Source organism: Contarinia nasturtii, unplaced genomic scaffold, assembly GCF_009176525.2.
Source record: "Contarinia nasturtii isolate CC-2019 unplaced genomic scaffold, AAFC_CNas_1.1 Cnas_scaffold_928, whole genome shotgun sequence".
In the NCBI taxonomy this organism is placed as follows: Eukaryota; Metazoa; Arthropoda; class Insecta; order Diptera; family Cecidomyiidae; genus Contarinia; species Contarinia nasturtii.
The window spans coordinates 3,136,507-3,159,118 of record NW_022198275.1 but is presented as its reverse complement, the minus strand read 5'-3'; the positions used below and the strand labels follow the sequence as shown (position 1 = coordinate 3,159,118).

Genomic DNA, 22,612 nt, shown 5'->3' with positions numbered 1-22,612 from the left:
TCGATACTCGAACACACGTAATATTTGGTACTACGTCGACCACGAGGGAATCATTGTAATGATGTGGGGGTATTTCCATCTCTATCTTTTGCTGTTCTCTTTATATTCAACTTCGTAAGGTGTTCAGTTAATTTTTACTACTTTGCATGTAACATGACATTAGAGTACCTTAACTTTCTGCAAGGATGACGCGATTACAACCCATCATATTGCCGTCACTTTGAGCGTGATCGTACACAATGACATAATCGAATAATAAAACTAACGAAAATCATATACAACCTGCGCAAGAAACAAAAGCTATCTATCGAAATCATTCCGAAAGAGGTCGCATACAAATATCGGCTCACACGCGACAGATAAACATTATTTCAATACCGAATAAAGTCGGTTGTTCAAAAAATCGAATAATTTTAAAAGCATCAACAGAGAACTCAATCAAACGAACAATATGTGAATAAACATTTGTTCAATCAACATAAATGTTGTCACAACCATATTGAAATATGGAAAACAGAAACCAAAACCGATTTCCTTTTTTCACGCATACACATTTAAGTGGAAAATAATAACCTCCCAATTGACCATAAAAATGCGTTGAAATTATTCTTTTAGCGAATTGTTTTAAAAAAACATACGATTAATTTCAAATTCAAGCAATTTACATTGTGTAATCCATCTCATGGTATTATATTGATATATTGAAAGTGCTCTTTTTTCCATTGCCTATTATTTCCATTATCGCGCAAACGACATTGTTTATCATCGAAAAAAAATTATTTATCTTTCTTTACGAACACATTTGGAGGGCGAAACGATGTAAAATATGCCAACAATGTACGAACATGTAATCATGTGTGTTATGCTAACGACTGATAAGCACAATAGTGAGTTGTGATTTTATAGGAAAATGCCCGAATAAATGCTCGAATAAATGCCAAATAAACAAACCCGTCGATTGATGGGCAAACAATTTTATGCAAATAAGGCGAATCATACTTTCAAAGTATGAATAAATGTTAGTTGACAAGAACATCAGCTTCATTACCTCTATTGATCTGTTCTCACCTTTTTTATGATTTATTTGTTCGTCGTATATAGATAGAGAGTAGTTGAAGTGGTTCGGCACTCCAAATGAATTGTTTTAAAAGAATGTAGACGGTGATTGATTGATAAAGTGATAAAAATCATATTTCATTGTTTACAATGTAATCATTTGAGCGTTAAAAAGCAATCAAAAGCTTTCTGAGACATACAAATCGAAAAATATGACTTTTGATTTATTTACATACGTATATGTTGTTTTTGTGATTGGAAATTTATGTCAATCACAATTTACTTACCTTCTGGGCTACAAAAAATGCCTGCAATAAGTTGCTATGTCATTTGATAACACAAAAAAAAGAAAGATTATCGCTTCAACTTTTTCTTTATTTCCGTTTGTATTCGATTTTTTTTTTCATTTTAAACTAAATACATTTTATCGAGATTTATTCAAATCAAAGCATAATGATTTCAATGAAGGTAACAAATGTTATTAATAAAATGATATTGATAACGAGTGTGACACATTTTAGAAGTGTCTTATCGCTGACACTCTGGCATAATGTCATTAATTCAAAGCAAAATGCATCCGGTGTATTCTTTAAATATTTAATTTCAAATTAATTACAATCTATATTATGTCTATTAGCACGACACGTCTACAATGACAAACATTTGATTGCAAACATTACGAATTAATGTTGAAAATGATTGATTGCACTAAGAATGATAATCGGTGCAAGAACAATGCAGAAAATGTTGTAATTCAATTTTGGCATTTTACAGATACATGTTATTTGTCAATGTACTCCTGTTTATTATGGATACATTTATAATTTCAAAGATCAAATGGCAGATCTTAATATACATTTAAATATATATGTAATACATACGTATGATAGATTTTATAATAATAAATTATATTCATTGATGATATGTAAAGATGATGTGTGTGTGTGTGTGTGTGTGTGTGTGTGTGTGTGTGTGTGCGCGTTTGCTTTTGTTCATTTCATATTTTGAACTCTGTCTAATTCAAAAGTTCAACATCACTTAATTGATTTGTCGCGTTCAATTTCGAACATAATTGTATTTCAATTAGTTTGCTAATTGCATAATTCCATGGAAATTTAACGGAACATTTATTTTAAATTCTGTGGGTTAGTTAAATCAATGGGTAAATGTTAGCAAAGATTTTTGTTTTGATGCATTAAAAATGCAACATTCCTAAATAGCTGTTCTGTATATCCTAATTGATGTAAATTAAAAAAAGACGATAGTTCTACCTGGACGACAATAACAATTTGATTGATTTGTGCCAATCGATGGCATTACGAAATCACATTGAATCGATTTTCACATTCACAAAAACACTACACTATTTCGATTTAAATAAACATTTCAATACAATTAACTAAATTCTAGATTTTATGCTATAGAGACTGGTTGAAGAATCTTCGGTGTTTACGAGTAAAACTCTGCATCTTTTAACGTTTTACAGAAATCCGTTAAAATATTTTCCGAATGAAATTGTGTGGCACGGAAAATAGAAAAACAAATACGGAAAACAGCAATGCAGTTGTGGTCAAGTGTATTGTTGACGAATGTGAATAATACGGTTCACCGCATTTTCCTGGCTTTGGCTTGAATTTTTCACAATGTAACTGCAAAGAAGAATACGAAAAAAAAATAAATATCAAATAAATTTAATGAAAAATAACACTCATGCACAAACAAACAAAATCATTTCCACAACATTCGATGGAATTGCTGCTTGTACTTTAATAGGGATTTTTTTGGCGACAAAAGTCAAATTACATCTTCAAACCAACAATTTTTGTAATGGTGGTATAAGTGCTACTCTGCAGTATCAATATTTATTGGATACGGTAAAAAGCCACAAAAAATTTGATTCTACACAATTTGGACGGAAATGGAGTTAATTATTTATAGATTGCTTTTTTATATCGAATCCACGTGAAACCGTTTTTATGGTACCTCTGATAAGTATCTGCAGAGAAGCAAGAAAAAAGTAAAGTGCATGAACGTAAGGAGAGAAAAAAATCCGAATCACAGAATGCGGGTCACACATATAGAATGTTTTGTCGAAAATAAAAATAACAAAGTGGTCACAAAACCGCATTCAACGTTTGACATTTTTCATATCTGCCAGTGTTGGAAAATGATGATGTTTTGCTTGTCAACCTTACAAAAATACATAATTCAGGCAAAATTTAACCTTAATCCAGTCATTTAAAATGCGCAAATCTGTATATATACCGTGCTTTGGAATTAAACGATAGACTTCTCAACGAATAATCGAAATAATTTTTAAAAACCATTGTTTTTTTCATTCCGAGGTAAAATGCAAGAAATTATAATGAACGTTTCCGCACCGGAAAGAGAAAACTCAACATCAATGAATTTAATTCCATTGCAGTAAATTAGTTTTTGGCAGCTTTGTATTTTGGGATGTTGAAATCTCATTAAAAATTAAAGTTTTCAGAACGAATGCTCAAAAGGGCTGTAGCCAACGAGCGAGCGAGCAAGCAAGGAACAGAAAAAAGCATTTTTGATTTTTATTCAAATTTAACTTACCCGCATCAACGAGTTTGATATTCTATCCAAAATGTTGCGCGTAAAATGAGCTGCTTCTTTTCCACAAGTGTGCTTCACTGCATGAAATGATACATAAAAACCGATTGTGAAAAATCGTAAAAATCATGGAATCGAATGTATTTATTCTGGATAAAAATGGTGAAAAACAAAATTGCAACAAATTTTGACTAACCTATATGCTCCGTGCATGAGATGTATTCCCGAAAAGAGCTGACACCAAAAAAAAATGTAAAAGAAAAAGATATAGCAGGGTGAAAAACCAATGAATTAATGTTTAATGAGTTAAAACCATTTCGGAGAATATTTCGGCGGATAACATAAAGTTTCATACATACCAGCAAACTTCTTCGAGCGCCTTGTGAGTGGTATTCGGTGATGGTTCCGGCAGTTTAGCCAGTGTGTCCTGATAATGTTTACTGCACTCTTCATATTTATTTTGGACGTGTAGTAAACAGGGCGCATGGCGTAAGAAATCTATAATTTGAAAATAAAACGTTACGTTCGATTTGAGGATTGAAAAATGCAATCAAATAACATTGATACCTATAAATCGCTATTTAAAGCAAATTTTACGAATTTACGACATTGATTTCATTTTTTGACAGAGAAATATTCCCCCACGGGTATAACTCTCATCAGTACATTGAATTTATGAATGTTGATTATGTGTATGAACATGAACAAGTACAGCATGCGTCTTAATAAAATGAACTGAATATTTTTTTTTCGCTTCATTTGAAGTGATAAAAAAGCGTTAGCCATAAAAATAAAACAAAATAAATATCTCCCTATCTGTCGTGGTGTTTTGTTCATGAATCAGCACCAATGTGATATACTTTACTCTTTTTTTAATATATTTTATATATACCGCGGTTCCTCTATCGTATATACAATGGTGGTCGTACCAGAAGTTTTATCAAACCGGACGATCTTGGTGACAAATTAGCGACTTATTCGGTTCGGTGTATATTTTTATAATAGAAATACGTACGTGCCTTCCTGATATTTTGAATCCTTATCACACAATTCGTGTATCACCTCGCCTGTGCCATGGTACAGCTGGTTAAAATGATTTCTTTGGTCCTGGTTCATGCAACGCCTCGTGTAACTTTGGATACACTCTAATCCAGCTAGTAAATCACTGCATATAAATGAAAGAGAAGATAGTTTTCTTTCGTTACTAATAAGTTTCAAGAATCGTATATGCTCGAAAATGTGCTTTTGTTTTCCTCATTTTCAAAATCATGAATGGATTTATGTTCATTGTTTGGCTGCTGAACAATGTTTATTCGATGTAAGTCGAGTGGTCCATTTTGGATGATAACAAATGGTTATGAAGTGAAAAATTATCAATGTCATACTAGTATTTTTTTGTCAGCGTTTCTCATACGTTTATATTTGGATCTTATACTGGAAAGAATTTCGGAATTGTTCGTTTGCAGCAATAACGCAAAGCAACCATAGCAAATGATGCGACATATTTAGAAATATTTTCACTTAATTGCTAGAAATGTTCAAACCACATGTTATAATGCATTATTGTGAACGCATAGACGCAAATATTCAACAGCCATAAATATCCATTTGCGTCTAAAGACACACACAGAGAAACACGTTATAGAAATATCCACACATGAATTGTGCTTTATTAAATGCTCGGCACTCGTATAAATTAATTAGCGTCATTTATATATAAAATGTTGTTTTTGTTTTTGTGTATTTTTGGTTGTTTTGGGTATTTTTTTACTGCTGTTGTTGGTATTTGCTTTTGCCGAGCGATTACCCTTTTCACGTCTAATGGAGCATTAATTCAAAAGACGATGAAGCAAGATACGACACAAACACACAAACACATATACACACGACGAAGAAAAAGCAAGCTATGATACTCATTCTCATTTCACCATATAGCAAAGATTTGTGAATGTGCCGAAATCACTTAAACTGTGTGCAACCGCAGAGATTATAATAATTTGGCGTTTGTTCAGCATCGATGCAAACTCGAAAACCTCTAAAAACTTCCACAAGTGTAAGCACGAAGCGTAAATGTTGTATCAGTTTTTTTTTGCGGGGGGTATATGTGTGAGTGTGCGTGCGCACAAAGTCATTTAAATTAGGAAGCGAAACCGGCTCTGTCAAGCGAAAATCCATTCTAAATGGATAAAGGTGTGTTTGTATGTGGGTGTGTATGGGTGAATAGTTGTGCATCTGATGTGAAAGCCAAAATGTGCAACGGAAAAAGCGTTAACTATGCGAAATTTGTTTTCACACGTAATTTAAGAGATAAGAGCATAAGAAATGCAAAATTGTCATTGCACACGTCACGGCCACAAGCAAATAAATAAATTCAGAATGCTAAAAGGGATGCCCATAATGCTCTCTCTCTCTCTCTCGATCTCTCCCACTGCCAACTTCACTCATCCCCCATCACATTTATATGCTGTTATTAATTAAGATTTAGAATAATATTTGGTTAAAGTCACACAAAGTAGAATAAATTTTACCGCCTGAATGTCATCATTAATTTATTTAAATGCGTTTTTATGTATCCATATTACAAGAGCCTCAAGCGTTTCATATTATGTTGTCTGCTTTTATGCTTTTACCGAGTCATTGCACATCGTTTTACAGCAAGTTTTTGTCTTTCGCAAATAATGCATATTTTGTGAATGGGGGCGTTCGTGCGAATGAAGACACTCTCTCACACACAAAAAAAACACTACAAAAGATTCCAGTGTTCGATTTTTTCTTGTTATTCATCCAGTTGTGTGTCCTTTTTTGTGATGATACTCACTTTAGCTCGGCAAGTTCCAACTCCAAGCATGTTCATTCAAAATATTATGAAAACTTTTTTTTTGAATGGAGCGAAAAAAGTGATACAATTTTGCACACGACTATTACATATTCAATTGCTTTTTCTCAAAACGGTGCACATAAACTGAAGAAAAAGAAGAAGAAAAACAGAGAGTAGTCTGGATAAATCGCTTCGAAATCTCGAAATAAATACAGATTAACACGAATTTATTTATACAAATGCTCTTTTGAGGAGTTTTTTTTTCCTTCGTTTCAGCAATGCTTATGCGAGCTTGCATTCACAACTTGAAATTCAAACTGAACGAAAAATAATTGAACAAGTTCTGATAGTGCAAACCATTTTAATAAATAATATACATTTTGTATAATTTTTTTTGCCTCTTCCGATTGAGCTCATGACTAAAACATTCGGCGAGCAATTTGCAATAAAATTCGGCATCAGTTTCGACATTAAAAGTTTAGCATTTTTAAACTTTTCGATTACAAATATAGAATGCAGAATACATTATTGATTTACACATATCGATAGGATAGCAAAAATACTTACGGGCATAGTTTGTCTAGATCCGACTTTTTTGATAGAAAAGACAGACCAGAAAATTCGGAAATCTCCGATAATGGACGAGTACACGAAACAAGCTCGTTAAAATCGCAGGTTTCCATTTTGACATAATTACACAAAACTGCAAAGAAATAAGAATCGTAATTTAAGTCAAATATTTGGTGTATGAATAATAATTATTTGGAAGCCTCTGTACATGAATCATTGCGGCAAAAAATATCTATTATTTTATTCCGAATAATACTCCCATATGAATACGCAGAAAAATCATACATTATATTGAGATATTTTCAGTCAGATGAATCATCACAGGAAGATAACGTCAGGCGTTGAAATTGAGTGAAAACAATAGAAGTGTAAGTGTAGCAATATAACTGTTTTTATAACCATAACAATCACTTCTATTGTTTTCCCTCCATTTCAGCGCCTGACATTGGCTTCCTGAGCTGAAAATATCTCAATTTAACGTTTGAGAAAAATATACAATGAAAACGGAGGCAATCCGTTCAAAATTGTATTTGTCCATAAAATCTTCATAATACGAAATATCGTTTTTGTATTTTCTCTTTTGTGCAGTTCCGAATTTTAGACAGCATGTCATCTAATTTTCATTCTGTAATTTTCTGTATAAAGTTTTTTGTAATTACAAGAATTCATCTTGCAATGTTATTAGGCGCAAACTGAAAGGTATATTCACGGCAATGATTCATATATATGCTTCTGTATTTTCAAATATTAACACTGAAAGGTTATATCGCGAGTGTATATATGAGCGCCTTCTGCATAGTTATTTGAAATATCGGACCTATCCTCCTACCATATAGTATTGCATTGACTGACTTTCAGCAATGAACCGCAATCTTTTGACCAAACATTTACTGCAAAATGTTATAGTTTGCATACGCATTGATATGCTCAACATGCAAGCTCAAAACTATATGAAAATGCTTAAACATTTCTAAGTAAATTTGCGCGATATGGTATCGAAATGTAAAGCTTTTCAAGGGCTTTTATGTTTTCTAGCCCCCAACATGATAGATAAACCACAGTAATTATGTACATAAATGTCATTTGGTCACATCGCTGTAACTTCCCAAATTCACTAACCAAATGATTTGAAATGTCTGTTTACAGTTTTCGGATCAAACAATGTAAATGATATCGCTATGTTGGAAAAACCGTATGTTTTTGATTGGTTTTCATATTTTTGTCAAATTGTCTGCTTGTTGTATGACTTTTGATCAAATAATAGGCTACAATTTTTTTGCTTTCTCTTGTTTCGGTTAACATAATATCGATTATGAGTCGTATTTGTTGGATGACATTCGTTTGTTTCAATATTTGGTTATGAGTGCATATGGTCAAATTCAAACGGTCACACTTTGTATTCGATACATGAAAACGATGTCACATCGACCATTATTTTTTTTTTGTGCGTATGTTTTTGTAGGTGGTTTCTTTTATATACGTAGATCTCTGTATAATTATTGAATTGAACTGTCCACGGATGTATCAGATGTTTGAACGCTAATGTCGTTCCGTTGATTATATGTTCGGATGCTAGCAGTATTGGTATTTCGTTATTTGTACTCTGGTTTGTGGTTTGTGTAGTTATTTTCGCTATTCGAATATTTTAACTTAATTACATTTTTTCTGTTTGTTTGCTTGCCACTGATTGTGTTTGCATTTGTGGTATTTTGTTTTGAAATAAATTATATGTGACCGAAAATGCGCCTATTTGTATTTACGTGAATGCAATCCGAACACTATCATTTTGAGTGGCCAGTGTTGGCCGTGTCTCCATTTACAACTATGGATTATTTTGTACAAATGCAATCATCAGATTAAGCGTATAGCTATACTTGTGTATTTTATCATTTCATCTTTTGGTGCATTTTGTTCCATGTGCCGCCAATTTGTTAGAAGAGCTGCATTTCTGCGTGTGTGATTTTTTTTTGTTGCTTTAATTACGAGAGTATACAAATCATATGGTATCGATAATTCAACAAATGACACACCAAATACATTTTATAGGCAGAAACATTAATGGTCACGAATGTGGGTTGCATCCAACTGGAATTACATTCTAAAAGTGCATTATTAATTGACGACAATCACAAACGAAAAATGCATTTCCATTATCTCATCATTTAATGATGGATTATTGTGAATATTCCATTTGGAGTGTTTTTAAGCATTTGAATGCGCTCACATGTGAATTTAATCTTTCGCGCATTTAATCGACATTTAACACTGAACTGTGTCATATGAGATTCCCATGATTCATATGTACATGGTTTTACTTTTTAGCATTAAAAATTCACCGTTTATTTCGCGAATACGGTCAGTTGAGAATTTACGGCTGAGTTGATAAAAAAAATAACGCCTTGCATTTTATAGGCTTGCTGTTGCTTATCTTTCTTTAATGTCATGTTGCTAAATCAGCGAAATTCTATCCAAATTATGTATTTGTTTGAATTAAACAAACAAAAGAAAACAGTGCCCGCAGACAGCTGATAAAAAAAACATAAGTCTGTTGCATAATCTTGAATCATTTTAAAATAAACACCAATTATCATGTGTATGATTACATTGAAAATTGCAAACGTATCATTCTATTTGAATATAAATCGATAGCTGCATAGTGTAAATAAAATGTCATTGGGTTTTGCGGGCGTTAGTTTCGATAATATTTATACCAACCACACGATTACAGCTGTCGACGTTATTTAAAACGAATCGATCAATTATTTGCACAACACTATACTGAAAAATGGATACAATAAAATATCAACATGATCTATATTATGTCATACTTAATGTGGTGATGGATTAGTATGAGATCATCAATAATATTTGAAACATATTTCATTTTATCAGAGTCTGTTTTTTTTTAGTTTGAAACAGACGCAAAATTTAAATTCAGAAGAAATAATTTAGACAATTAATTTGCATATTGTTCATTTTTTTTGCAAAAATAATACGAAGAAGCAAGAGAATGCAAATTAAGTGATAAAACATTTCAAAATGACAGCTCATCTGATATACTCCAGTCAAAACATGTCAAATCGCACGACGCACAATAATATGTGTTTGCCGTGTGCATGTGTCATGATTATGGGAAATTCTAACTATAAATCATACGATACGGACATTCCATGTCATCGTCGCTTATCAATCGACAAAGCCATTTCGATTAGTTGGAAAAAATTACTTACTTTGTTTGTAACAAGAAAAAAAAGATCCGGAATGAATCAGTCTATGCATCGTATTTGAATCTGACTTATCAAGGTTTTCGATCAAAAGCTTCTTAGAGAGATTAGATGCAATTAGTATGGTACGAGTAGTGTAATGTATGGCTTGTCCGTGAAATATTTCAATCCGCACCGATTGTGAGGATTTTCACAAGTATCCATACACGATTTATTGCCAATTCACACTCACCAATATCGTGGCATTTTCAGGCCACCACCAAATAATCCCATCAGTTATGGTATTGATCGATTCTATACAGAAATGCAAACTGTCGAACTGTTTAGTCGGCAATCCGTCTTTATTATGTCGATTGCTATTTATTGACGCTTCGATCGCGAAACGATTTGAAAAATAGTCATCGTGTGTTTCTGGTTTTGATGGCATTTTTTTTTCTATCGCCATATAGAGAAGGCACAAAATCGAAATGAATTACGACAAAATCTATCAATTGAGATTGAGCATTTTTTTTCATTCCTGTTGACATTGCTATACGATGTACACGTCAGCCAATGTCGTGGTCCACATCGTTCTGATGTATATAATTTTTTTTTTGGCTATTGCGAAATTGTATTGGCGCACAGTCCTGTTGAATATTCGATAATCCCTTAAGAGAATTATGGTGATGCGCTGTGCCACTTAAATGTGCCATAACTTTTCAATTTATATACGATTGGCGTTTATAGAAAAACAAGCACACACACAGAGAGATACAGATTTATTGCATCTATTCCAGAAATGGACGAAGAGACATTTCGATCGGACTCATACATTGAGTCGATATACAAGTCAAATTTGTTCCTAGTCATTTATGTGGTATTGTTTTTCGATGCACAATAAATAATGTCATTATATCAATTTGTTCGACTAAAACCCCATTGAACTTTTGGTTATTTTTATTTTGCAACTTTTTGGATTATATTTACTCATTCTGAACAATCGTTCTATTTTATTTTGTCCATTTTCACAAATTCGTGAAGGTGTTTGTTTCCAAGTCGATATTCATCGTGTGTCCGAAATTCACACTCTGAATATCACCTGTCAATTATGGAAAATTAAATTGTTGGCCAACACATTCGGCAAATTGATTCAGATTCGAAGTCAAGTTAACACTGAGGTGGCACAAGATTAGAAAAACTTCTCGCTCATCTGATTTGAAATGGAGTGCGTGGTGGGAAAACTTTTTCACCTGAATTCAATTCTCTAAATATACAATGGCGCAATGGGTGCAAAAGTCCACAAAATGGTCAAAAAATATTGACCAAGTTTCAAAGATCATACACTGACGAAAAGTGTGTTTGTTATGAGAGGTTGAAAATTCTTGATTTTTAACGAAAGATAATTTACAATTGAACCAATGATACTTGATGCACAAAATAATTTAACTGTCAGTAATACATATCAATGGCCTTTATCTACTGAAGTAATTTCTGAAAAAAATGGAGAATTTCCAACCGCACTTCAAACTTTTCACAAGCACATTTTTTCTGTGTGGCGATAGAATTTTCATTGAGCAAAAAGGCAACAATAAATCACAGCCAAAGCAAAAATAGACCACATAGTATCGATTCTTGGTGAAACTGGCACCTGTTCAACAGTTTTGGCTTTATTTTTGTTTTGTATAACAGCAATTTTTCGACCGAATGGTAACTGACCCCGTTCAAGTTCGATGTTGACACATACGCAGACCGTATTATTGACACTTATTCAATTTAAAGCGATTTGTATGTGAAATGCAACACATTTTTGGAATGCAATCAAAAATGTTACAATAAAAAACAGCGGCATCAAAAATGTATGTCATAAAATTCATTTACTTTATATGTTTACGACTTCGTGGGCTTGAGTTCAATTACATAAAAAAATGTCCAGTGCAAATAATGATTGAAAAAAAAGTTGGACGCTCTGACACAATCGTATGGAATAAATGAAGTTAGAAAAATATCCAACACAAGTAAATGCTTTCGATGCGTGCTTTGCTCATAATTTGAAGATGATGTCAAAATACTCGGAACGACGAAAAAAATAAACAAAGTGACAAGTATTAAATGCGTAGAATTGCCGTAGAATAAAATGCGTTTAATCTAAGGCCAAAAACTAGGGTGATTCCAACATTTATCTTCAAATCGAAAACTTTTGGTACATGAACGATTAAACTTTTTTTTTTGATGTGGACAGAACTTCATTTGATTTGTCGATGTTGCCTCTTGTTATGACTTTGAAGTGAAGTCAACATTTCTATCAACGTGTACCTAATAAACACCCTATAGTTTGTCTCACGATAAACATGGAAACATTGTGCATACAATACAGAGAAACCAATTCAATTCAATTTAGATGATTTGATTGTTTGTCTGCGACAACCGCTCGAATCAGTGTATCGAAGGAGATAGTGTACAATTCATCATCTATTTCAGTTTCATTTGGTGTCATCAACGATGCTAAACGTCATTTATAAATGTGTGATGCGACTGCGATAAAATTAGATTCAATACAAAGAGGTGAGCTATATTTTCATGTCATGTGTGTGCCGTGGCACTCATTCTCCTTTGAATCGTTCTATAATCTATAACTATACAGAAGCAAACTATTTGACATATACACTTACGTATTACACAAATGCGAATAAACAAAAAAAAAAATATATGAATTTTAATTTAATAAAAATATAAACTTCAATAAGAAGTACTCACCAATTAAAATTGTGGTGAGGAATCCCAACAGATTTCTGCTATTAACGCCGTTCATCTTTCTTCTTATTATGTCGAACTCAAATCACCAATATTATCTCCAGCTGATGCTGATAGGCTGAATTGCGTAACACACGCACACAAACACTTTAATTGCCAAAACTGCTTATTGTCAAAAGCAATCAAAAGTTGTGTGATAGCAAAAAAAATACAGTTTAGAAAAAAATATATATACGAAAATGATATTCACATGCTCTTAATTCAGCACAATATAGAAAAAAAAATCATTCACTAATGTCAAAAACAAAAACAAAACACTGGCTTAACACAGAAATTTAAATGTCACACAAACGAAGTTTTAAATGCACCTTTTTAATTCTCCCGAATTGCTTTGGTAAGAATTATGAGAAAAATTACCAGAAAAAATATTAAACGTTTATGTATGATGTTGATGATTACTTTGCAATTTGGAGTAAAACTTTTTTCGTTAGGCTAACTGCGTTTGAAGTGTTTTTACTCTCTATACCCGTGTTGATGTGTTGGTGTGTGTGTGTGCACAAGAACTTTACCGTTGCTATTCAAAATGTGTCTCTCTTTATTCTATAGTTCTTCTAAACGACAAATCTGATTTATTCTCGTTAATGCTTGTACCTTGTTGGTTCTTCACTAGATTGAGTCTAGTTTTTTTTTCACTTACTTCGCGTAATTATATTGCATAAAGCACAAAAATTATAACGTGAAAATCACTAACGGATAGAAGAAAAAACGTCGTTTTAATTTGCACAAAACTGAAGAGGAATTGACTGATATGAAATATAAACAAGGGAGAAAGATTTACCATAAAAAAATGTAAACGTTTTTTTTATATGCCGTGCACGATATATATAAATATATATATATAAAATGAATTTAAAAAAAACGTGAAAACTTTGCGTTTTTTTATATCTCGGTCGTGTTGGATAATGTAGTCGCTTTTGTTGATAATATTTAACTGCCCTCTATTTGCTTATAAAATCGTTCTGCATATGCTGACGCTACTCCCGAGAATTGTAGACTGCACTCGGACGTGTCTTTTTTGCAACTTGAAATTGTCGTCGCTGTCGTCGTAGCCACCGCACGAGAGTTTTTCTGTTTCTTTTTTTATTGAGTGTTGATTTATATTTATGCTATACAGTTTACACACGATAGAGTCCGATGTCTTGCGATGTATTCATATACATTTTGTAGTTTTCTTATTCGCGTGTTATGATTACGTTGTCGGCGATGTCACCGATACGATTGGCTCTAGTTTGACTACTGTTGCTTCTCACTTATACACCACTTTTAAATTGACGCTGGTGATGTTCGCGCGTTTGTCGTTATGAGTTAAGTGTACATAAAAAAAGAGCCGAACAATTAAGCGACACTCGTGGCACACTATCTCTCCCGAACGAATGAAGGAAGGAAAAAAAAAATTACACTGCATTCGATAGTCGTTGCGCTTAAACTGCAACCGCCGGATAATACTTTCGAATGAATCCCTTTCGATACTGTTCTGTCTTTTGATTATACTACGAGGAAGGAGAGAAAGTGTGGGAGAGAGAGAGAGAGAGAGAGAAAGAAATAAGAAAAAAAATGAAACTGTAGCGAAAAGCGTTAAGTTGGGATTAAAACTAAAATTGACAATGTTCTAGCCGTAATTATATTTATTATAAGAAAGGATGAATATTGTTATTGTCTCTTTTCCATGGCATTTTTCATCTCCATTTGGCCATTTTTGCCGGAGAGCGAACCAAGTATGTTTTTTTTTTCTCTGTTGTTGTTTGCAAATTCTATGACATCCAATTTTTACAATGTACAACTATCGTCAATAAGAACAAAGACACAAAAAATAAGGACAAAAACGAAAATGCGACGAAATAAACACTGCGAACAAAATTTAAATGCTGAAAATGTTCATGCATTTTTTTATCTATGTAATAACTTTTAATATTAAACCCATTGCGCTCTCCTATAACTGAATAATTTTATTGTTGACACTTTTTAATGATTTTCGCTGGTGCTGTAAATTCATGCGAAACAAGTTATTACACGAAAGAGACGGAAAAAAACACAACTACAGAAAAAATCGTGTCATTAAAATGTTCACTAATTATTGCTTTTTCGCCAATTTTTTTTTTTTCGTTTTCTTGCATTTCTGAACCATTAAACTTTGATAGTTTTCATCTTTAAAACGACCATATTTGCATCCATTGACATCGTTGAAATATATCCAAATGAAGATATTCTGTATTTAAAGTAAAATGCAATGCAAAAATCCATTGTATTTGTCAGTCATTAGGGATTTTGTGCAGATATATTGATATTTTTTTTAAAAATCTATATTGAATGCTTTATTAGAATGAAAAATTGCAAACCTTGCAGAGAAAATGCATTTATCGTACAGCGATTATGAGTCAAAAAATCAATACTTTTATCTTTAATTTTCTCCTTCGCTCTTGGCTGAATTGTGATTAAACATACAAATTTTGCTTACGGCGCTATCAGTGAAAATGTGATGATGGAGTAAAAAAGAAGAAAAAAAAAAAACACAATTGAAAATGTAGCATTAAATGGAACATGTTTTGGAAAATCATTTACAAAAAATGTATTTTTGGAATAACATGCTAAAACCAAATGTGTTGGTTTCTCTATTTGCATAACCGATTCAGGATGGTAAAAGTGGTTAATAATACATAACTGGTTGAGAAAAACAGAATCATTTCCATCATTCAAATATGAGTGATTATGTCAGCTTCTGTAGTTTAGTTAAAAAGTCGAACATTTAGTTTCCGTAGAGTGTTACTGCATAAAATGCACGTAAACGCAATAAATGAAAATTTCCAAGAGAGAGAGATAGATATTAATTGAGTATAAATCCGTTTCAAGATAAAATAATTTGAACTAGCAAAACATGATGTGTCAGTGCATATTAAAATAAAATCACTGGATTTTGGTTGGATGTGTCATTCATATGATGAGAGATGTCATTTGGGTTGAACATGCAAACTCTATCATAATATGATTTAAATTAAACGGTACACATCCAGTTAAAATATATATCCATTACAAGGAAAATATTTTTCAATTTGGTTTTTTTTGTAAATAAACCAAAAACACTACACATTATGTAAATATGATGAATCATAACAATATACAAACCTTGCTCTTTTGATATGAAGCTTATTACGAGCAATCAATGCATGGCATACATTAAAACCACAAAGCTAAATGCAAATTAGAGCGAGAGTGAAGAATACTGCGTTGATTAAATTAGAAGTCCATAGTTTTGAAATTCAATTTATTTTGGTGCTATAGAATGAACGCCCGTAACGAGAAAAAAAAAATAATCCACGAGATGAATTTTTCATTTAACCATTTTATATACGTATACAGTGATTTAGACGCAAATTTGGTTACAAACTTTTGTATATCGGAAATGCGTTTGGTTAGAGAATTTATGGCGAGTATTTTATATAATTAACTGTGTACGTATGCGTTCCAAAGCCTATTATTTGCCTTTTCACGTTTGAGAACATTTTGAAAATATTTGGCGCTGTAATTGTATTTATTGTTATTATTGTCATTATCAAATATGTGATTTTGAAATGGCCCGAGTACAAAATATGCTGCACATGCATCAAAGCATTGCACATCAAACCGCGAATGGTTTTGATAAATTTATGCAAAATATCGTAATTAATTTTCAAATTTCAAACGTAGGCAAATAAAGTCGTTGAATTGTGTTCTCCAATGGATGTAACGAAAACCGGTGCTATTTTCTATATATATATAAATGAAAGCGATAAATAAATTGCGAAGACTGGCCGTGAATTTTATATTTTATGGACAAGAACAAAATCTTGTTTATCGATTATTAATAACATTTTTTTCTTGCTGCTGTTCATTTATTCATTTTTTTTTTTAAATATGCAATTCAATTATTCACAGTAGGGCTGTCGAATTTCGTGTCTCTCTCACGTATTTTGGCTGGAGTAAAAATATGAAGTAAATGATGGCATTGTAAAGATAAAGTACGAAAGCGCAACGAAATCCGACAGCCCTAATTCACATCTGCATCGGCTGTTCGGTGTTCGCCTCGTACGAAACAATTGTAAACTCAATAACCTCGCTTGAGAACTGTGTCTAAATTATTTGAATCAATTTAATGTGAAAAATAAAACTGGTGGAACAATTAAAGGCTGGTGGAACTGACCGTTATTTAAACAGGCACAAATGAATAAATTGATTTTGTGACCAATGTTTCGACGTCTTTTATTGAAATTCATCAAACGCATGTGACAGCATCTGAATATTTCTCTTTGTGGCTTTGTACTCTATATTAGACAGATGAGTGCATTCCTTGAATCCTTCAATATCACTTAAAATATATGTATGTGTCACGTGCGTGTGTTTGTGTGTGCTGCAAGCAGAAAATTTCAATTGCAACTGCAGCATATTCAAATCAATCATATTCTGTGATGTTTGTGTATCTATTGTTATTTGAATGTACAAAAGAAACATACCAAAACGATGATGAAAATGAAATAATATTCGGGGTAATAATTTATTCATATGTTTTGTAATTTGTCGTAAAGAGTTACTAAACTGATGACACACACTCATTCCAACTAATTAACACGTAAAGCCTACAATATGATTTTCTTGGACAATTTACTAAATTGCTTTTGATCAGTCAAATAGGAGGCTGAATATTTTCAAAATTTACGGTGGGCGATTATTATTTCATGCGCAATTTTAATGTTTCAAGCGCACGTTGTGGTGAAGTCGAAGTATTTTTTTTGCACTTTTCAACATCAACGTTGAGTAATGATATATGCATGAAATTTGAACTATTCATTGACCAATGGACATATCGCAACCAAACTAAATGAACTAAATAGGCTGCCTAATGAATTTATTTGGACCAAATTGTAGATGGCTTTGGAGTATGAATTGTTTCATTCTGTCTTCTTTCCCTTACTCCAGCTTTCGTGCTTACATTTCGCTTGAGCCATCGTTTCGTATCTTTGTGTGCCAAATCCATCTTCATGATAAGTATATTACTGTATTTTAATTAAGTTAAATTAGTTTAGATTAAAATTGAAGATTTTGTAATCTGAATATTGTGCTGACTGGACCCTGTTAACTATAATGAGCGTAATTGCGATGATCGCACATCGAAAATGTCAAAAGCATGAATACATTACAACAAATACGTAAACCATCCCACACACACGTTCATTTAAATTTCGCTAGCGCCACACACACACATATCGCACTCACTCATTCAACATTTCTAAAGTTACAGTATTCATACCAGAAAATATGTACTATCAATGTATATTGAATTAGTAAACCGACACTTTTCACTTTAACATCATTCGTAAGAATTGATGCTGTCCATGGTCTTGCTTGCATCCAATTATGTTCTTTTAACCGATCGGGATTTTATTCGAACGCCAGGCAAACAATATAACAAATTATTCATTGGCAAGAGACAAAGGCAATGCGGCCACTTCTCTCTATTCTCATTCTTCTCTTATTATTGTTATTATTAGCTGGATGAGGTTTTTTTGTGTCGCATCCAATCGCATGGCTTGTGTCGGTAGACCGAACGAGGAGAGTGGAAAAACAGCAATTATTTTTAATTTAATCCAATAAACATCAAACGAACGAAAATTCGCTTATGAACATAAAAAAGGGAAAAACTGCCAGCCAACAAAGAAAGAGTATAGAGGTCTAATCGATAAAAAAAAACACACACCATATCCAAAGAATGAACGCTGAATCCAATGTGTGAAAAAAAACGAGCAAATTATTAGCGAGACAAAGAAGTGTATGTGGACCGGCTTCGAGTGTGAGTAATATAACCAATGCGGCATGTAAAAGAAAATTGAATGCATTGAGCGATGGTATGCTCGAAGGCTATCTCTGCCCGACTATGGGAACGGTTTTTTTTGTGGGGCAATTATTTTTTGGTTCGTCATTGATTGTAGTCAACCAATGAAATGTCATATCACATCAAGTCAGTTTAATTGCTGGAATTGAAATGCTATTTGTAACAGCACTGTGATCGAATGGTCAATTTATGCTGAAAATAGAAGACTGCACCATTAATTTAGTTTATACCTGTACCATTTTTTGGAAATAACGCGCGCAATTGTTTCGACACAAACTTGTTTCGAAACAAAAATAAACATCGTTCCGCGAGCGAACAGGAAAAGTGAACGTGTGAAAAAATTCATCAACGGATAAATGGAGAGAGATGTGCGAAAAAAAAGCTCATAGCGTAAAGATCATGGTGTAATGCGAAAAACAATAAGCATCAAATGGGATGCAGTCACAATTTCACAGTGGGTTTTTTTTTGTTGCCCCGCATGGTTGTACAAATGAAACGTACAACAACGAATACAGTCGACTAGCCGAGAAGACCACTGCATTCGCTAAAACCGCTAAAGTTCTTGCATTGCTCGTGGTCGCCTCTATTTTTTTCTCTTCAATTTTTTCGTACCACTATATCTCGCGCGTCCTGCTTATTTCCGTTATTAAAACAAACAGAATTTACAACAATGAATTTTTAGATCGCACGTTCATTTTCATGTATATATATGTGTGATGTTTCATTGTTTAGTTTTTCTCCTCGCTTGCTTCCGACATTTCACCTATTTTTTTGTCCGTCTTTCTACCACACACCATGCATCGTCATGTGAAAGCGCACAGCATATCCTTATACCACACGGCACTATGTTTTTTTTGCTGGCCAATTCAACACAACACGAATTATATTTGTTGGTTGTTTTCCTTTTCGTGCTTTTTCTTTCTCCCTTGTTGTTGTTGTTGATAAGAATGCTTTCTGGTCGCCTGTTTATTATACGCAATGCAACAATGCACAGCAGCAAATAGTACAAACGAAAGTTATTACTTTTCATCCGTTGCACAACATTTAGCTTGGACTTTTTTCTTACATGATGTGGACGGAAGAGAGTGTGCATGGCGTTTGACTGTTGATATTCATCATAAAAATGTACGAAGGTGGAAAATATCTCATATCTGAGAAAATATTCAGAAACGATTGCTACGAACTGACCGGTTGTTCTTTCGTTCGCGGGATGTGGTGACCGGACTCTCTCACATACACATTGCAAATCATGATGAAATATGCACGTGCCACATTTAGAAAATGATATTATATTGGTACAATTTCGCTATACAGATTTTGCAAGTGTTCACGCTCAGTTAGATTCGTCCACCTTATACAAGGAGCGAAAAATAAGAATCAAATCGAAAAGAACAAAAAAAAAAATGTTGATTGATTTCATTTCATTCGAAATCTAAAATTGAAATGCTCTGACCGAAGTTGCTTGGATTTAGTATATAAATTAAATTACATTAGATTGTATCGTGTAAATGTATATATATATTGAAGCGTAAAATCAGAGCGATTCGATACGGTAATATGAGTTTGAGAGTTATATGAAACGAAAAAAATTTAATTGATGACACACCGAAACCAACACGAATAATATATTACAAAATTAGAGACAAGTCGAGCGATGCTACTGACAATGAAAATAAAATCATATTTTTACCATCATCTTCAATTTGTGAATTATTATCGAAGTTTTGGAATTTTTTATATCATAGAGATATTTCCCGGTAAAATTCCTGTTTTGTTCCGGCTTTGAAATAAACTCCCGATCATACATATGATATCTACAGCTATTGATATATCAATAAGAAAATAACGCCTATTCAACGCGTCATTATTTGTAACGATTTAAAATGTTTGTATTCATGGGTTGCGATATTTTTTTGTTTTTACTTTCATCCGTGCGACGATTAAATATATTCAAAAAAAACACACGTGGTCTCAATTTCAGATTTGACGTCAGAGCAAATAAAAAATTGTGAAAAAAGTAAACAAGCACTGTGCAAAAAATAGATATCGAAAGTTAAAGGGTCAGCAGCTGAAATAAGATAAAAGGGTGTTTTTTGGGAGGTCCGTTTACAATAGGGATAACTTTGAAAATTCTTCTTTGATTTGACAGTTCGAACTGTTTTTGGCATGCAAAATTTGAAACATCATGCAACATTTAAAACTGGAACAACGTTTACAGATTGTGGAAAGTTATTTATTAGGCCATTTTTCTTCAAGAAAGAGGCGGAAGTGACCAGACTCCAGTGGAGTCAACGTTGCCGTCAATGGTGAGCGATACCGAGACATGAATGATGGCTGGTTGTTGTCAAATGTTTCCACTCACGATATAGAAATTTTTTGGTTTCGACAGGACGGCGCTACACGCCTCGATCGTGCGATCTAACACCGCTGGATTATTTTTTGTGGGGTTAGAAATATTTCCACCGAATAAAGTCATTTTCATTATTAAAATAAAAATCTCTATATGTTTTTTTGATTTAAAGTTCGAAACCTCTTAAAAATCACCCTTTATGTGCCAACAAAACAAGAGCAAATTTATTTAACTGAGAATGTCTTTAAAGATCAAAATCTATGAAGTTTCGGCTATAATTCTATAGACAGATTTTTTTCACAATTCATTAGAACCAGAAGGTCTTCCGAAAAAAGTAATTTCACGAAAAAAGAAATCTTATGAACAAAATGATCGTTCAGGTAAAATTTCTCTACCGAAAGAAAATCGACACAAAAAATAATGAAAGAAATTCAAAGGTGCACATTGTGTTTTCAGCGGAATAAAATTGAAAAAGGCATGCTCACAATCATCAACACCAACAAAAATGTTCATAAATTGGTCGCACGATATAAGGCGAGATCAATAACAAATATTCGATTTATCAAAGAATATTAACGTCATGCACGATATATATTATATGTTTGATACACACTTACTTATTATGATTCTATGGCAAATGTGTTTGACTCGATGGTAACTCGATTGTAACGAACAGATCTCTGAATCATATACACAGAAAGTACTGTTTGTGACGCCCGTGTCTGTGTGATTATCGGTCTTTTTTTTGTCTTGGTGAACACGATATATCGTACGATATTTCGTTTATTTCACACACGCTTAAAATTGTTCGTATTTTACTATATCGCTGTCCCACTCTATATCACCTGTTTACATTTGTTTGATGTTTGCTCTTTCTACAGTTCTTTTTTATTTATCATGCATTTATTTGAAAAAAATCTGCACCACGTTTACATTTCACGGCAGAAATTCTTATCAGTGTGCAAAATGTGTTGTATTTTTTATTTTATTTTTCACGCAAAATGATTAAAAATAATTAAACACACAATTCCAATAATATTAATAAATAAACACATTCAACAAATTTCAAAAGAAATATAACTAAAAAAGAAACTTTTGCAAATGATTGTTCGGAGGAGTTTTGATTAATAACCATGAATAATCACCGCGAATCGATGGTCATATATAAATTTGTTTAGAAGATGTTTTGCTCTCTAGCACTTGTGCACTTGTCAACGATCCACTTTCGACTGATTTCAAATATAAACAGAGAACGAGCACAAGGAATCGGTATTATAGCCGAAATAAATGTACATACATATGGCACAGTATATAGTATGCGAGACGATGAGCACATGAGAGGAAACTGTGATATTCGAAATGCT

At 32.9% G+C, this 22,612-nt stretch overlaps 1 protein-coding gene across 2 annotated transcripts; it reads right to left on the bottom strand.

Annotated features, from left to right (window-relative positions):
- Positions 1-1,443: 1,443 nt before the first annotated feature.
- On the bottom strand, positions 1,444-22,301 carry LOC116342972. 2 transcript variants are annotated; one of them, XM_031770815.1, is made up of 8 exons: positions 21,866-22,301; positions 12,982-13,140; positions 7,022-7,157; positions 4,656-4,801; positions 3,996-4,134; positions 3,833-3,870; positions 3,640-3,716; positions 1,444-2,705 (listed from the first exon to the last, which is right to left on the bottom strand). In XM_031770815.1, exons 2-8 carry the CDS (start codon positions 13,034-13,036, stop codon positions 2,550-2,552), a joined length of 747 nt encoding a protein of 248 aa, XP_031626675.1. In that variant the 5' UTR covers positions 13,037-13,140; positions 21,866-22,301; the 3' UTR covers positions 1,444-2,549. The 2 variants fall into 2 exon arrangements, with proteins under 2 accessions (XP_031626675.1, XP_031626676.1); XM_031770816.1 differs by lacking the exon at positions 21,866-22,301 and adding an exon at positions 13,347-13,797.
- Positions 22,302-22,612: the final 311 nt, after the last annotated feature.